Below are 13676 nucleotides of genomic sequence, written 5' to 3'. Positions count from 1 at the left end.
CAGAAAAAGCTGTAATTACTTGTAATTTTGGTAACATAAAAACGAAATTAACGATTAATCTAACCTAATGATTGAAAAAAAATACAATTAACAATGTACTTAGCATTATATTTATTTTGTGTCTACATAATAAATACTGTAGTATATACAAGTTATATGAAACACCTTTGTCAATAGGAATGAACTTATGAACATAGTTTGGGCAAAGCCGAAATTCGAATTTTTAAAATTTTTTGTTTGATTTTTCGGATTACGAATTAGATTTTGGATTTAAGGCTTGATTTGGCACTTTTTAGATATTCGAAAATCCAAAAATTTTTATATTTATATTTAGTCAATTATCAATATGCAAATAATAATAACTCCAATACCTTACCCATAAGGTATTATCTCGTATATTCAATATTAATTACTAAGTTACTATTAGAATACTTTTTATTTAGATATGGTTTTACTATAGCTAATTCTTATCAATCTTATTAATGTCTCTGTTATATTTCCTTAACGATGATTTCATTATTTGAATACTTTATTTAAATGATTGCAACGAGAATGATGAACTTTTTAGGCAATTTAACTTGACTATTTCATTTGGATGTTATTTTTGTAAGAAGAAAAAATATCTTAACTTATAAGCTGAAAGTCGAAAATTCGAAATATTCAAACCGATTAATCCAAAATCGAACTTAATCCAATCTAATTTGAGCTTATATGGATTAGATTTGTATTGATATTTTTTCAATCCGAAACCAAAAATCCAAACTGAAATTTTTATATCAATCCAAGCTGTCCAAATACCTACCCATATTTATCACTAGACAAGTCGACTTATTGTTCCTTTTGTTTATTTAAATAAAGCATGAGAAAATGCATTGCAATTCAAAAATAAAGGAGTTAAACAAAGTAGAAAAAATATATTAGTGCTTATGGATACCACTAGAGGTGATTAATTATGATGCGCTTTCATTTTCACATCACGACATGTTATTTCCTATCCAAAAGTATATCAATTTTTTTTTGGTTAATTTAATTATATTTTTTCATTTCCTAATCTCCCCCCTTTTTTCTACTTATGCACGGATTGTTAAATTAATCAAACTAATAGTTTGTTTTTGTTATTTTTAATATTTTTCTTTTTTAAGAAAACCTTAGATATATATTAACATGACTATGCTACACTAACAGGTCTTGTGTCATTCAATTTCAATTAACCTAACCCCCTTATATTACAAAACACAACATTTGAATATAAATACACTTGAAGATGAGAAATTTTGAATAATGTTGTACACTACATATTACACAAAGTCAAGCCATGAAAGTGAAAAACATAAGGGGTGTGTTTGGTATAACGGAAAATATTTTTCGTGGAAAATGTTTTCCGAGAAAAAATGTTTTCCGAGAAAATATTTTTTTGAAAAAAAAATAGTAATCTATTCATTTTCCTGTGTTTGGTACACAAATTAAGGAAAATAACTTCTCAAGAGTATTCATAAATAATTTAGATACAATAAACATGAGTCATAAACTTCGAACCAACAACTTTTCAAACCCACAAATTTCATAAACTTCTGAACCGCTAAACTTTCGAAACCGCGAAATTTCGAACCCGTAAACTTTATAATTTCTAAACCCGTAAACTTCCAAACACATAAACCTCTGAACTCATAACTTTGGAACTTATAAAATTTCGAACCTGTAAACCGAAAGATGAAAAAACTAAAACTGAAAATATATAAAAAAATATTTTTTTTCTCGGGGGAGGGGGCAGGGGCGCCGGGGGAGGAGGGTGCAGAAAAATAAAAAAATAGAAATTTAAAATTACAAAAAAAAAAAGTAAAAAAAGAAAAAACTTTTTTTTGTGCGGGGTGGAGAGGGAGGGGGTGGGTGGTGCAGGGAAAAAAATAGAAATTTGAAAATTACCAAAAAAAAGTAAAACATTTTTTTTTGTGCGGGGTGGGAGTGCAGAATTTTTTTTTTTTTTGCGGGGTGTAGGGTGGATGGTGACCAAGCCGCCGTCTATAGGCGAAGGAAAAAAAAAACTGAAATTTGAAACAAAAAAAAAAGCCTTTTTGGATAGAGGGGGTGGGGTTAGGTGGGTGGGTGAGTGTGGAGAAGGTTGAGAAAGAGTTTTGGAAAATGTTTTCTCTTCTTTTGATAAGAAAAATATTTTCCTCCATTGGAGTAAAATGAGTTCATAAGAAAAATGTTTTCCAAAACATTTAAGCCAACCAAACATGAAAAAATTGAAAATCCTTCGTACGAAACACACCCAAGATTTGCTAGATATTACACATATTCATTTTAAACTAGGCATATCACAAAATGTAAGAGTGCAAGAATTAACACCATAATGTTATTATTGACCCCCGGAAAGGTTATCAAATTGAATGTCATAAACATATACAGAACATTGGCATTATTCTTAGGTACAAAAAAAATGATAATTACAAATACACAAAATTCTCTTTAGAGCAAATTGGAAAGTCCAAAATATGTGAGAAAGAAAAATTATTGCTAATGGAAAAAAGAAAATAAAATGAAGTCTGAATTTCTATCAGTTTTGTGTGGTATTTATTTACTCTTGAGGCAATCAAACTTATGTACACAAATGTATAGATAACTGAATGTATAGCTTATGAGAATGTCATTATGTGTATGTGGATGTTCTTCCTTTTTCTTGACTTTGAAATGGATCAACCCAACATTGATCTCCCTTGGTAGCTTTACGCCACCTATCTCGAAAAATCTTCATTTCGATATATGATTGTCTTCTGACCTGCATAATGTCATTAAACACAATGAACATGAGAAGAAGGATTCTGCAGCAAAAAGCTGCTACAAATGCACAAGATTTCGTTGTCCAAACTAAGGGGAGCCTTGAAGCAACGGTAAAGTTGTCTCTGTGTGACTATAGGTAAAGGGTCGAGTTGTGGAAGCAACCATTATGCTTTCATTAGGGTAGGTTGTCTGCATCACACCCCTTGGGGTGCGGCCCTTCCCCGGACTTGCATAAATGCGGGATGCTTTTTGTGCACTGGGCCGCCCCCTTTTTTTTTGTGCACAACGGCAACTTAATAACAAATGAACTACTGGTGCTTCTGGTTAGTGTTGAAGGAAAATGTTGAAACAGCTATGCGTATCGCGTTAGTATGGACATCACAAAAGAAATGCTTTATGAAGTAGAATTTGAACTTACCAAAGACCTATTATCAAATTTCTCAAAAGATGGAGTGGCCTGCAATTCCAAAAGAAATATTACATTCATAAGAAATACCAAAGGCAGAATATTTATGTGAATAAGTAGGTAAGATATGCGGATCATACCAATGCATCAGAATCAGTTAAGTTCTTCCCTTGAAGTGAATGATCTAATTCTTTGTTTACCTACACAAATTAGAAACTGAAGTGTTACACAAGCCAAACACTTATCATCATATTGCCCTATAGTGTTAAAATTTCATCAAAAATTGTGCGGAGAGGATCAATAATCAATGAAGGGAAGAACTACTTGCCATTTCTACATCTGAATTACCACCCAAAGAAGGGACAGCCAAATGAGTTATGTACTCTGCATCAACCACACCAACTTTCCTGGTACGATCACCCTGGGAACTAATAACACATATTACTATCATGCCAAAAGAGACGTGAAACAGGACAAAAGTAATTTAAAACTTCTAATTAGGATTTGCCTGCGCACAGTAGCCGAGCTTCATATCCAAGCCCCATGCATGGATCAGGTCATTCTGCAGAGAAAGAACAAGTAGTTTAAGCCGAGCAAAAAGAGGAGCTGCAAGTTTATCAGTTACACATTACTAGTATATCATCACTGAGCAGGTCTTTGTGAGGATTAAAAAGGTAACGTGATATGCTATAAACATAAGGAGCAATTAGATAATCATGTTCTTTAGTGTACACTTTTTTTAACCACATACACAATCATGAAGGAGATAACTGTAAAAAGCAAAAGAAATGGGAAATAACCACAAAAAAAGAAAGATAAAAGAGTGGTTTGCAGTTCCCGTCAAGCTAATTAGTAAAAAATTTGGGACAATTGTATTCGTCAATTCACGAGTCAGCTGATTAGCTTGTTAACCATTGGATATAATAAAAGCTCCGGTACCTGAACCATATACCAAGCACAACGCCAGGCAGCTTTTGAGAATACAGGAGCCATCATTTCTACCCACCTGCACAACAGATTTAATATAAATGAAAAGACAATGTTGTTTTTATTTCTAACCATAATAAGACATCTGAGCTATAAAGAAAAGGAGTTTCAAAGCAGATAGACTTAGTTCGGAGAAACTTGTTATCACTTATCAGATAATATTAAATTGAGAAGAAAACAAAATTGCAGTTGTTTACCCCACGCAAGGAGGTGCTGTGCTGTTGTTATCACACCTTTGGCCACTTTTATTTAATCTGTAGAACCTCCTATCAAAGCGAAGAAATTACCAATCAGCTTTCTGAACAAGACAATGTACATGCGAAAGCAAATAGACAAAAATAATATCAGGAATTTAACTTTTTCCCAAATGCTAGAGCCTAGAGCGAAGAGATGTCCCTACTGTAAAGCCGGGTTGCAGGAAAACACACTACATAGCGAATATAGGTTTAACAGTATTTTTTTGATTTTCTAACTGGAAAGGAACTTCCAGTTTCAGTCTCAGTATCTCAAACTCAAACGGGGTTAATCCTTTGGTCTGTGAGCTTGTTTCATGAGTATAGAGAATGGGGATGCTTCAGCTACGAGTAGTTATTCAACTTATATATGATTAATTTACTGTCCCATTAAGTGAACAATAAAAAATGTGTGTCTAACCTGTGCACCTTGGATCTCCCTCTGCGTACAGTAATATGATGATGTACCTCTGATTTACTAGCATCAAGTGCTGGCTGTGATATCTCCAGCCCTTCTTCTCTAACAATAGATATGTACCTGAATAAAGCATTCGCGGTGAGAATTTTATTTTATTACAAACTAACCTAATCCTTGTAGGTTATTTCTTGCATGTAACATTACATCACAAAACTTTTTCTTTGAATCTTCTCAATCATCAATCATTGTTAACTTTTTAGTATGAAAACATAAGCTCAGTAATCAAACTGTTGTCACTTAAGCACCCAACAGTTTCTCTACTCTGAATTCCGCAACGATATAGAAGACAGCATTGTAAGACAGACTTACTTTTCCGGATGAAAGTTTTCAACTCCAAGGTCCTCATCCCACAAGAAAATGTAGTCGTACTCAGAAACTATATCTGGGTGTAGAAACCTCTTCGCAAACCACCTATTTGCAGAGTTAAATGAGTGAAAAACTGCAGGCAACTCCAGTAATCAATAACAAAGTTGATTAGAACGAACTTTACCATTTTGTTTGGTTCATAGCAGAGACATGTAAGACACGACTACTCCAATCCAAATCATTCCACTCATCCACCACTCCATCATAGTGAAAAAGCATCACAACAAAGTCATGTTCAAGAAACTGCAACAAGTTACATGGGCAATTTAAGAAGCAGATATTAAGATGACATTCAAAAGCTAAACAGGAAGCAAAAGATTAAGAATCATAACCTTCTTAACAATTTCGTTCACCATCTCTTTTTGCTTTATTCCAACTGCAATCCCCAACAAGTTAACTGAATGTGGAGACTTCTTCTGAATATGAAAGTAATGCATCATAACAATACACAGAAGCATTGAAAAATACCAGAAAGTAGCAAGTAAAATAATTCAGCTTGTGGACAAGGGAACTGATACGGTAAAAATTCATGAAAATTTAAAGGTCTAGAAGTTTTGCCATATTTCTTGACAACCACTCTTTGGTTTGCAGACCAAAATTATACACAGGATATAGCACCATACACACATATGTAGGTACATATACTCACGCATACACACATTAAAAAAAATATCGTGTGTCTGAGTGATCACATTGACGAACATATTCCTTCTGGCCATCCACTTTACCACCTAAGGATAATTGTGCCCGGCCTTCATGACCTTCCTTGACCATCATAGTCAAGACTGAAAGCTTTCCATGAAAATTCATCAAAAAGAAAACCTAAGGCTTTCCAAACACATCAACCGATGAAACCCAAGTATTTAAAAAAGCACACAAAAGGATGGAGTATACATGGACGATCCATGAAATCATAATCATTCCCATGCAAGGAACCAAAGATTATAGATAATCAACGTAAATGCCAAAAAACTCATGGATAATCATAGACGGAAATAATTAGTTACCTCAACATCTCCCCACAATGGTCGCATTTCCAGGTTCGAAGTTTTAGAAACAATTCCTTCTGGGAGTGCCTCACTCCCTAGCGGCCTGCATTTTTTCTGTGAGTAATAAAATGAGAACCTTCAAAGAAGCCAAAGATCAAAAACCAAATTAAATAATAGTAGATGCTCCTCAAACCTGGCATTTATTATTTTGCATATTCTCTGTCACGCGACTCTCTTCTTTTTCCTGTCTCGGTGGTACCTAATTAATGAAGTTCAGAGGTTAATTCACGGTGAATCCTGCAACTGTAGGACTATATATCCCAAATCAATCGAAGTTAGACTAGTCTCGACCAAATTACTTATGTTCCTCCAGATACGTCAATTAAACTTGAAATCTTCCATCTCAAAGGTGAAGTCCTAAAGAGAACTAGACATTTTGCTGCATAAAAGAGAAATCTCTAACTAAGTTGTGCCTCTTAAGCTTTGTTCTAATATATTTAACCCTTTCCAGAAACTAAATTAAAGGGGCATGACCCATTAATATAAATCCAAAAGCAAGTAAAATAGACTTTCCATATTTTCGTCGAAGGAACTCAGGAAGAGCAAAGAGAAAGACTTTCACAACACCCTCTCTTCAAATACTCAGGAGTAGCAAACCACTAGAAGAACATTATGAAGTCTAATGCAAGTAATAACAAAGTCCTACAATCAAACAAATAGTTCATATGGTAACATAAAAGAAGAAAAAACTGAAGCTATAGAACACAGAAAAGCTAAAACCCAGTCTATACAATGTTAGAAAGGGAGGACATGAAGGAGAAAAAAGCAGTAAGCCTCACTTTCAATTTTAAGAGTTTCTCACTTCCTAGTTGCAGTCTTTCAGTATAGTTTAGAAACTCTTGTATAGTTTAGAAACTCTTGTATAGAAAAGTAACAAATTGAAGGGGAAAAGACTATGGCCAATTCAGGATTTAGGAAGTTGGACACTTAGAGAAAGCAATATCGAAAGCTAGCCCATACACCTTTCTGGACAATTTGGAATGAAAGGAATAGATATTTCAAGGAAACTAGAAGAGCTCGACAAACTTGAAGAAATGTTTTGCTTCATTTATACTTTCAGTGCAAGGAAAGAACAAGGTTTTGCATAGATTGTTGCATCGCCGTGATGGGCAAGAATGCCTATACCCTACCATGGTGATTTAATGAAATCAATCTTGGAAAAAAAAACTCAGACTAAAACCAAGGGTTCTCAATGATGTAGATTTTGGTGAGTCTAGCCAGAAATAGGAAGAGTCGAATTCAGAAAAGCTAACAACACATCAGCAAAAAGCCGTCTTTTGAAGAAACAAACCTCGCATTTTCTGCATTGTCCATTCTGCTGTGCATGGTTCACTGTCAAACCTGAAAATGCCTACAAAAATTAAAATTAGTAGTTAAAGCATTTAGCACCAAGTACCTTTTTTCTGTGATATTAAACAAAAAGCTGAAACATTACACCAAAATATAATGAATGCCAGTTTGTTATAAAAGGAGCAACATAACTGCTTTATCTACAAACCTAAATGTCCCTAACTAAAATTCCGAAATGCATCTGACCAGAAAAATATATGATAGTCAATCCGTTGAAGATAACGAAATTTTGATGTCAGTTCACTTGATTTTGCAGGATGAGTGCAAGTGATACCAAATTTAACACTTCAATAAACCAAATCATTCAAGTAGGCAAGGAAAAAAATTTCTAGAAGGCGATCTGGTATCAGGTAAATTATACACGAATTAAAACGGATAATAGTGAAACCACTCAAACTGAATGTAATAAAAAAATTGTACCCTGAAATCCTTAGCCATCAAAGCACTTCCGGTGAAGTAGACACCAAAAATTAAAGCAACGGTCATGAGGAGGCTGCAGATACATGATCTACTTTTAGGATCAGGCACAGAAACCTGAAACAATGGAATGAGCACAAGATACCTCGTTAAATAGGAAAACGAATTTCATAATCTGAAATGTTTAGCAATGACAATGAAGTATTAGTTTTCTCCCCATCCAAACTACATATCCACTTTCGTGAACTGAAAACTCTCAAGTACTGTTGTGTAATGAATAAAGTTATATGCTGCCCAGTTTTTCCTATTAACTTTAAACAGACAAATTTTAAGTTTACCTTTCATAAAAACGAAAAAAAAAAAAGCTTTAAACAGACAAAATTTTAAACTCTCATATTTGTAGTCATACAAAGTCAACCATGGACATTAAAACCAGGATAGAGAGAGTATCTTGATGAATTTTTAACTCATATTTCTATTTTGTTTAACATAGTAGAATGAGTCTCCAGGATGACTTGGTGAAGTATCGCATCTTAGGTTAACGCCAGTTTAGTAGCACACCGTAGAGGTTTTACCAAAAAAGTCTTACGAAGTGTACATTAATTTACCGCACACAAACTGGAGCTTCAAGAACTTAGATCTTGTGAGAGACAGAAATTGCTCAAGCAAATTGAAGTGGTTTTGAAGAGGCAGTAGATTGTATATCTGATTATCCAATTGGTTTTGACCCCCAAGCTTATGCTTTTGGCTATTGCAAGCTTAGAGAATGTTCATTCAAATAACAGAATCAGAGGGAGTACACCCTAACCTTTCCTAGAAAACTATTACTAGTACTGATTATCTAACAAAGCTCAAGTTATGTTTCATAATCCTAATGTCATTATCCATTATCTAGTTTAATTAAGTCCAAGGACCAAAATAAAAGAATTAAACTCTTAAAAAGTTTTAATAAAAACCTAACGAAAATAATTGAGTTCTCAAAGCTAGAATTCACAACACAATGTGATCCACTAGGAGACAATCTAGTTTTCCAGATGCTCAAATTCACTTTTGCTTCTTCAGTACAAAGTGAAAGAAATAGAAGCGGGACCATAACAAGAACTGCCTATTCCTCCCTTTACTTACAAACATGTAAAATGGACACAAATTCGGATAGAAAGCGACACTATTGACCCTTCTTCTTATCATATCAATATATAATTCTAAGTTGCCCAATTCAATGCTTCTCATTTTCCTTCAAAATCCCCATAATTTTGAAAAAAACAAAAAATTTCTGGAACACTTAAATAAACCATGTACTTCCACAATAAGGACCTTCAATTTCCCAATAACTTGAAACAAACAGAGGAAAACAATACTTCAAAAACTTTTTTTTTATAAAAATGACATTTTTACTGTTGTTTACTCTTCCCTTGCTTTTCACCAACCCCAGAAACAGCATTAACCATGTCAAGTTGTCAACCAACAAAACAAAAGTACTGTAACTACTTATGCATAAAAAGACACAAACAACCTCAAAATGATTAATAAAGGATAAGTTTGAACTTGAAACTGTAACAGTATGCAACTTGAAAGTCCCCAACCCCTTCTCACCACCCACCCACTAATCCAAAACAACTCCAGTAAAGAAGAAAAGAGGCTACTTACAGTGTTCAAAGACTTCATCTTTGCATTAATGAAGCTCCAAAACAAGTCCACACAAGGGGTATTTGATACCAGATATGCTCAAACGAAGCAGAAGAAAGAAAGAAAGAAAGAAAGAAACGAAGGAAGGACAAAAAGATGGGCTTTTTAAATTTGGAGCTTTTCAATCAATAGAATGAAGAAAGTTCAATAGTCCTTATAGAAAAGCAACTGATCAAAATAGAACCCAAAGTCTATACAAAGAAGGAACAAAAAGGGTGGGTATTTTGCATATTCAGTCACTTTCAAAACTGCTCAAACGCTGTCCTTCCCTCTTCCCCCCACCTTCAAACCTTTAATTTCAAAAGAAAAAATAAAATCCCACCATTACCAATATGTATAGGTGTTGAGATAAAGAGAAGAAAGAGAGTGTTTTTTAATGAAGCAGAAGACAGAAGTACAAGAATTCAACTAAGGATATTATGTCCTTTTTAATAAAGAGAAAAAACAAATGATTCTTGAAATGTTTGAAGCCGAGTTACACGGTGGAATTGTATTGTCGTGCTTAGACGTGACCAACCTGTCTTCTCGCGAGTAGTAAAACCCATCTCTACTCGCTACAGATAATTGCCACGTAATCAGTGGAGCCCACTGGCGGTCGTGGAATAGTTATTGTCTTATGTTATGCTAATCCATTAGTTTAATTTAAGTAATCTCTTGCTTTAGAAAAAAACGTTAATGGTCTTGCTAAAATGAGAATTGAATTAATGGAATTTGTTAGAAGGAAAAGGATGGTAATGTTTTTTAATGTAGAGATATGACAGTTGGATAGAGTTAGTAATATTTCGAGGTACAAATTTAAGAAAAATGACATTGTATAGTCGTCTTCAAATAATAGTCGAATATATATATATATATATATATTTCTTTTCTCCATGTTATATATAAGTAATGTAAAAAAATTCTATATTTTTTTCGGCTATCAAATATATATAGTTTGCTAAAAGTGATATTTGCCCTACACCTTATTGTTCTTTGATGTTTATGGAATACTGTATTTGTTTGACATATAAGGAATAAGTGGAAATTAATATTTTTAATTGGATATTATTGGTTTGGTTTGACAAATTTTCACAATCTTGATTCTAATTCTAAGTAAGTCGCAGAACCCTAATATATAAAGGTTTTATTGATTTGATTGAAGATTACTAAAATGATTAGTTATTAAATAACACTGCAAAGAAAGGTATAGTGGTCTAGTGGAGCTAACGTGACTTTGAAAGGCTTCAATTATTGGATTAAATAGGAATAACATGGAAATAATTCTGGAATAAGGTGGCGTGATCTTCTTCTTCTTTGTTTCCTTAAGAAGGTCTTTCAATCTTAATAGGTGGCAATTTGTTGTAGTAATTGTTAATTTTGCTAGTGTATAAAGTCCACTTTCTTGAATTTCTCAATATTCTTCCACTTTAGGTCAGGTTATTAAATTTTCTAATTACCTACAAATTTACTTTCTATTTATTGATTGATTCATTTGTAGTTAGTGGATTGACATAACAAAAAAATTTAACGTGGTGAAAACTAAAAAAGTGGAACCAATCATAGTAGTTGACCCAAAATTCTTGAAATCCTAACATGGTTTTTCATCAACGATTGGATTTCATATTTAATATTTTAATTATCTCAATTTCTCCCATGTGAAAATGGATTTGTTAACAAAAATTCAAGCAAGGGTCAAATATTCCAAATGCAAAGAACATAATGTCCATGTGACATGAATGATTGCCTTCTGTTTACAAGGCACTATCTTTCCCATTTCCCGTAATTTATTTTTCTATAGCAATTTACAAATTTTCAGCAAGTGATAGTTATTGTAAAACTTACCAAAAAGAAGATATCTCCTTTTTAGAATTCAATATGTTATAGGTAATTGGCTTTTCGATCATTAGGAATTAATGGACTATTGAATAGTTGAGGTAGACTTTGAATATTAGTGGATGAAAGATTAAAAACAAAAGGCACTAAGAGGTATGATAAATGGTCAATAAAGCGAGTGAATAGTGAAAATTATAGAAGACAGGGTTCAAAATTTAAAGACAAAAAGTTAAAAAAAGAAAATTATAGTGGTCAAAGTTATCCGACGAGAGATAACACAATAACCAAAGAACTATTTGAGTTGCATACAAACTAATTTTGAAATTCAATCTTAAATATTATTTCTCGTTATCTCATACTAAAAGGTAAAAGTATAAACTTTATACCAATTACTCCTTTAATTCATGGTCAACAATCCTTTTAATAATACATGATCAAAATATTTGAACATTAATTTTAATAATAAACATGAAACTTGTGGTTTTATGATGATGCTAATGTTTCAAAAGATTCCACTGACAAATCACTGTAATGGAATAATTGTAAGAAACATGTGAAGCCTCTTCTCTTCTTTGTATTGAAACCCTTATCTTTATTCTAACTTTTCCACTCCTTGGTTTTTAAGCAAGAAATATCACATTTCTGTATTGTTATAGATTCATACATTACCAATAACCAATAGGTTTTTTACATACATAACGACGAGGTAAACTTTGACATTAAAATATCTCTTTACACTCTTGGTTTAAATATTTAGATTTAGCATAACCTTTTTTTATAACTGGATTAAACTTAGGAAAAGAACAAATGAAAACTTAATTCAGAGACCATTTTATCTATAATAAAGGATCCAAATTCTAAATTCCGTCAACTCAAAAGAGTCATTAGCTTTGGCTTTCATTATGCTAAGATAATCTCCGCGCCTTTCTACTTTTTAAATTTGTTTCCTTCAAAAGTCGCCTAAATATTACATCTATTTTTTACATTATAAAAAAAAGTAACAAAAATGCATAAAATTGTTATTTTTTGTATGCCTACACAAATAAATGGAAAAAGGATATTTTTGTTCTTCGAAAATGATAAATCATTGCAGCACACTTACGATTTGAAGATTAAAAATTAAAATAGTAACCAAATGTTGCTTGTGACGAAAATTATTATTCACTCCGGTCCACAATAAGTGACTAGTTTGCTTTAGGCACGTTCATATCCATTAAGAAAATATTAAATTTTATACAAAAATACCTAGTATGACCAAACTACCCTTAATTAAATATTAACGTGAGGAGTAGAAAAAAATTTTAGAAATATGCACATAAGAGTAAAAGAATAAAAATAAATTAATTTTTTTTTGATTACATAAATGAACACTTATTTTTAACAAAAATAAAAAAGCAAATTAGTGTGGACATGAGAGAACTTTGAATGGACAAGGCGTGGAGCCATTGAAAAAGAAAAGGACGAATCATGTGACAAGTTGACATTAAAAAAAGAACACAATTACCTTGTGCGAGTCTAATACTCATATGATACTATGAATATTACGTACATATAGGGCCAAGTGATGAAAATATTCATTCAAAGAAAATAAAACAGCTTTTGTCTTTTTTGGTCTAATTATTGTTCTTTTAAGGATTACAGCTTAAGCTGGGTGTTTTGCTTGTAGTTTTATAGCATGTCTGTCAGCCATTTTAGATTATGAAAAATCAAAATTATCAAGAGTAGTCATAATATATGACTGATGACTTTCACATAACTAAAGAAGTAAAGCAAATTTATTTTCAAGAGATTTAATTACAGTATTTCATAGTTAGTTTCATTGGCATTGCAAACAAATACTCTCTATTTCAAATTGCGTTTAGAATAATAAACGAAAATGTGAAAAGGGGAAATAGTTAATTGTGAGATACCAAGTTTTCAAACAACTTACAACCCTATTGGTTTATATTAAAGGTGGTGAGAAAAATATTTTCTTTCAAAAAAATAAGTAAAGTTTACTGGAATGAGCACTATTTTGAGTGTGATAAGATGTTAATGGGTGGTCCTTCCCACTAGAGTACTATTATTCTGGAATACTTCAATATATTTGTTTGGGATGTAAAAGTAAATAG

General features: G+C 32.5%; 1 protein-coding gene across 2 annotated transcripts; it reads right to left on the bottom strand.

Moving 5' to 3' along the window:
• Positions 1-2334: 2334 nt before the first annotated feature.
• On the bottom strand, positions 2335-10174 carry LOC104096768 (uncharacterized). Of its 2 annotated transcripts, none has more exons than XM_033656284.2 (16): positions 9715-10174; positions 8071-8184; positions 7592-7651; positions 6434-6499; positions 6259-6354; positions 5584-5667; positions 5376-5494; positions 5195-5296; positions 4829-4945; positions 4372-4440; positions 4127-4193; positions 3696-3749; positions 3516-3608; positions 3328-3387; positions 3200-3238; positions 2335-2779 (listed from the first exon to the last, which is right to left on the bottom strand). In XM_033656284.2, the coding sequence occupies exons 1-16, from the start codon at positions 9730-9732 to the stop codon at positions 2651-2653; spliced, it is 1287 nt and encodes a 428-aa protein (XP_033512175.1). In that variant the 5' UTR covers positions 9733-10174; the 3' UTR covers positions 2335-2650. The 2 variants fall into 2 exon arrangements, with proteins under 2 accessions (XP_033512175.1, XP_009601481.1); XM_009603186.4 differs by lacking the exon at positions 9715-10174 and adding an exon at positions 9455-9654.
• Between the last annotated feature and the right edge of the window lie 3502 nt (positions 10175-13676).

Source organism: Nicotiana tomentosiformis, chromosome 1 (genome assembly GCF_000390325.3).
Source record: "Nicotiana tomentosiformis chromosome 1, ASM39032v3, whole genome shotgun sequence".
Lineage (NCBI taxonomy): Eukaryota > Viridiplantae > Streptophyta > Magnoliopsida > Solanales > Solanaceae > Nicotiana > Nicotiana tomentosiformis.
Note: the sequence above shows the minus strand (reverse complement) of the source record. Positions and strands in the feature narration are given on the sequence as shown.

Excerpts from the sequence above, each read along its gene's own strand:
- LOC104096768 (XM_009603186.4), bottom strand. The coding sequence starts at position 9,508 with ATGCTGTTTCTGGGGTTGGTGAAAAGCAAGGGAAGAGTAAACAACAGT. Across the intron at positions 4,946-5,194 it reads GAAAACTTTCATCCGGAAAA|GTACATATCTATTGTTAGAG; the intron begins GTAAGTCTGTCT and ends TGCTTTATTCAG. Across the intron at positions 3,239-3,327 it reads TAACTGATTCTGATGCATTG|GCCACTCCATCTTTTGAGAA; the intron begins GTATGATCCGCA and ends TTGGAATTGCAG.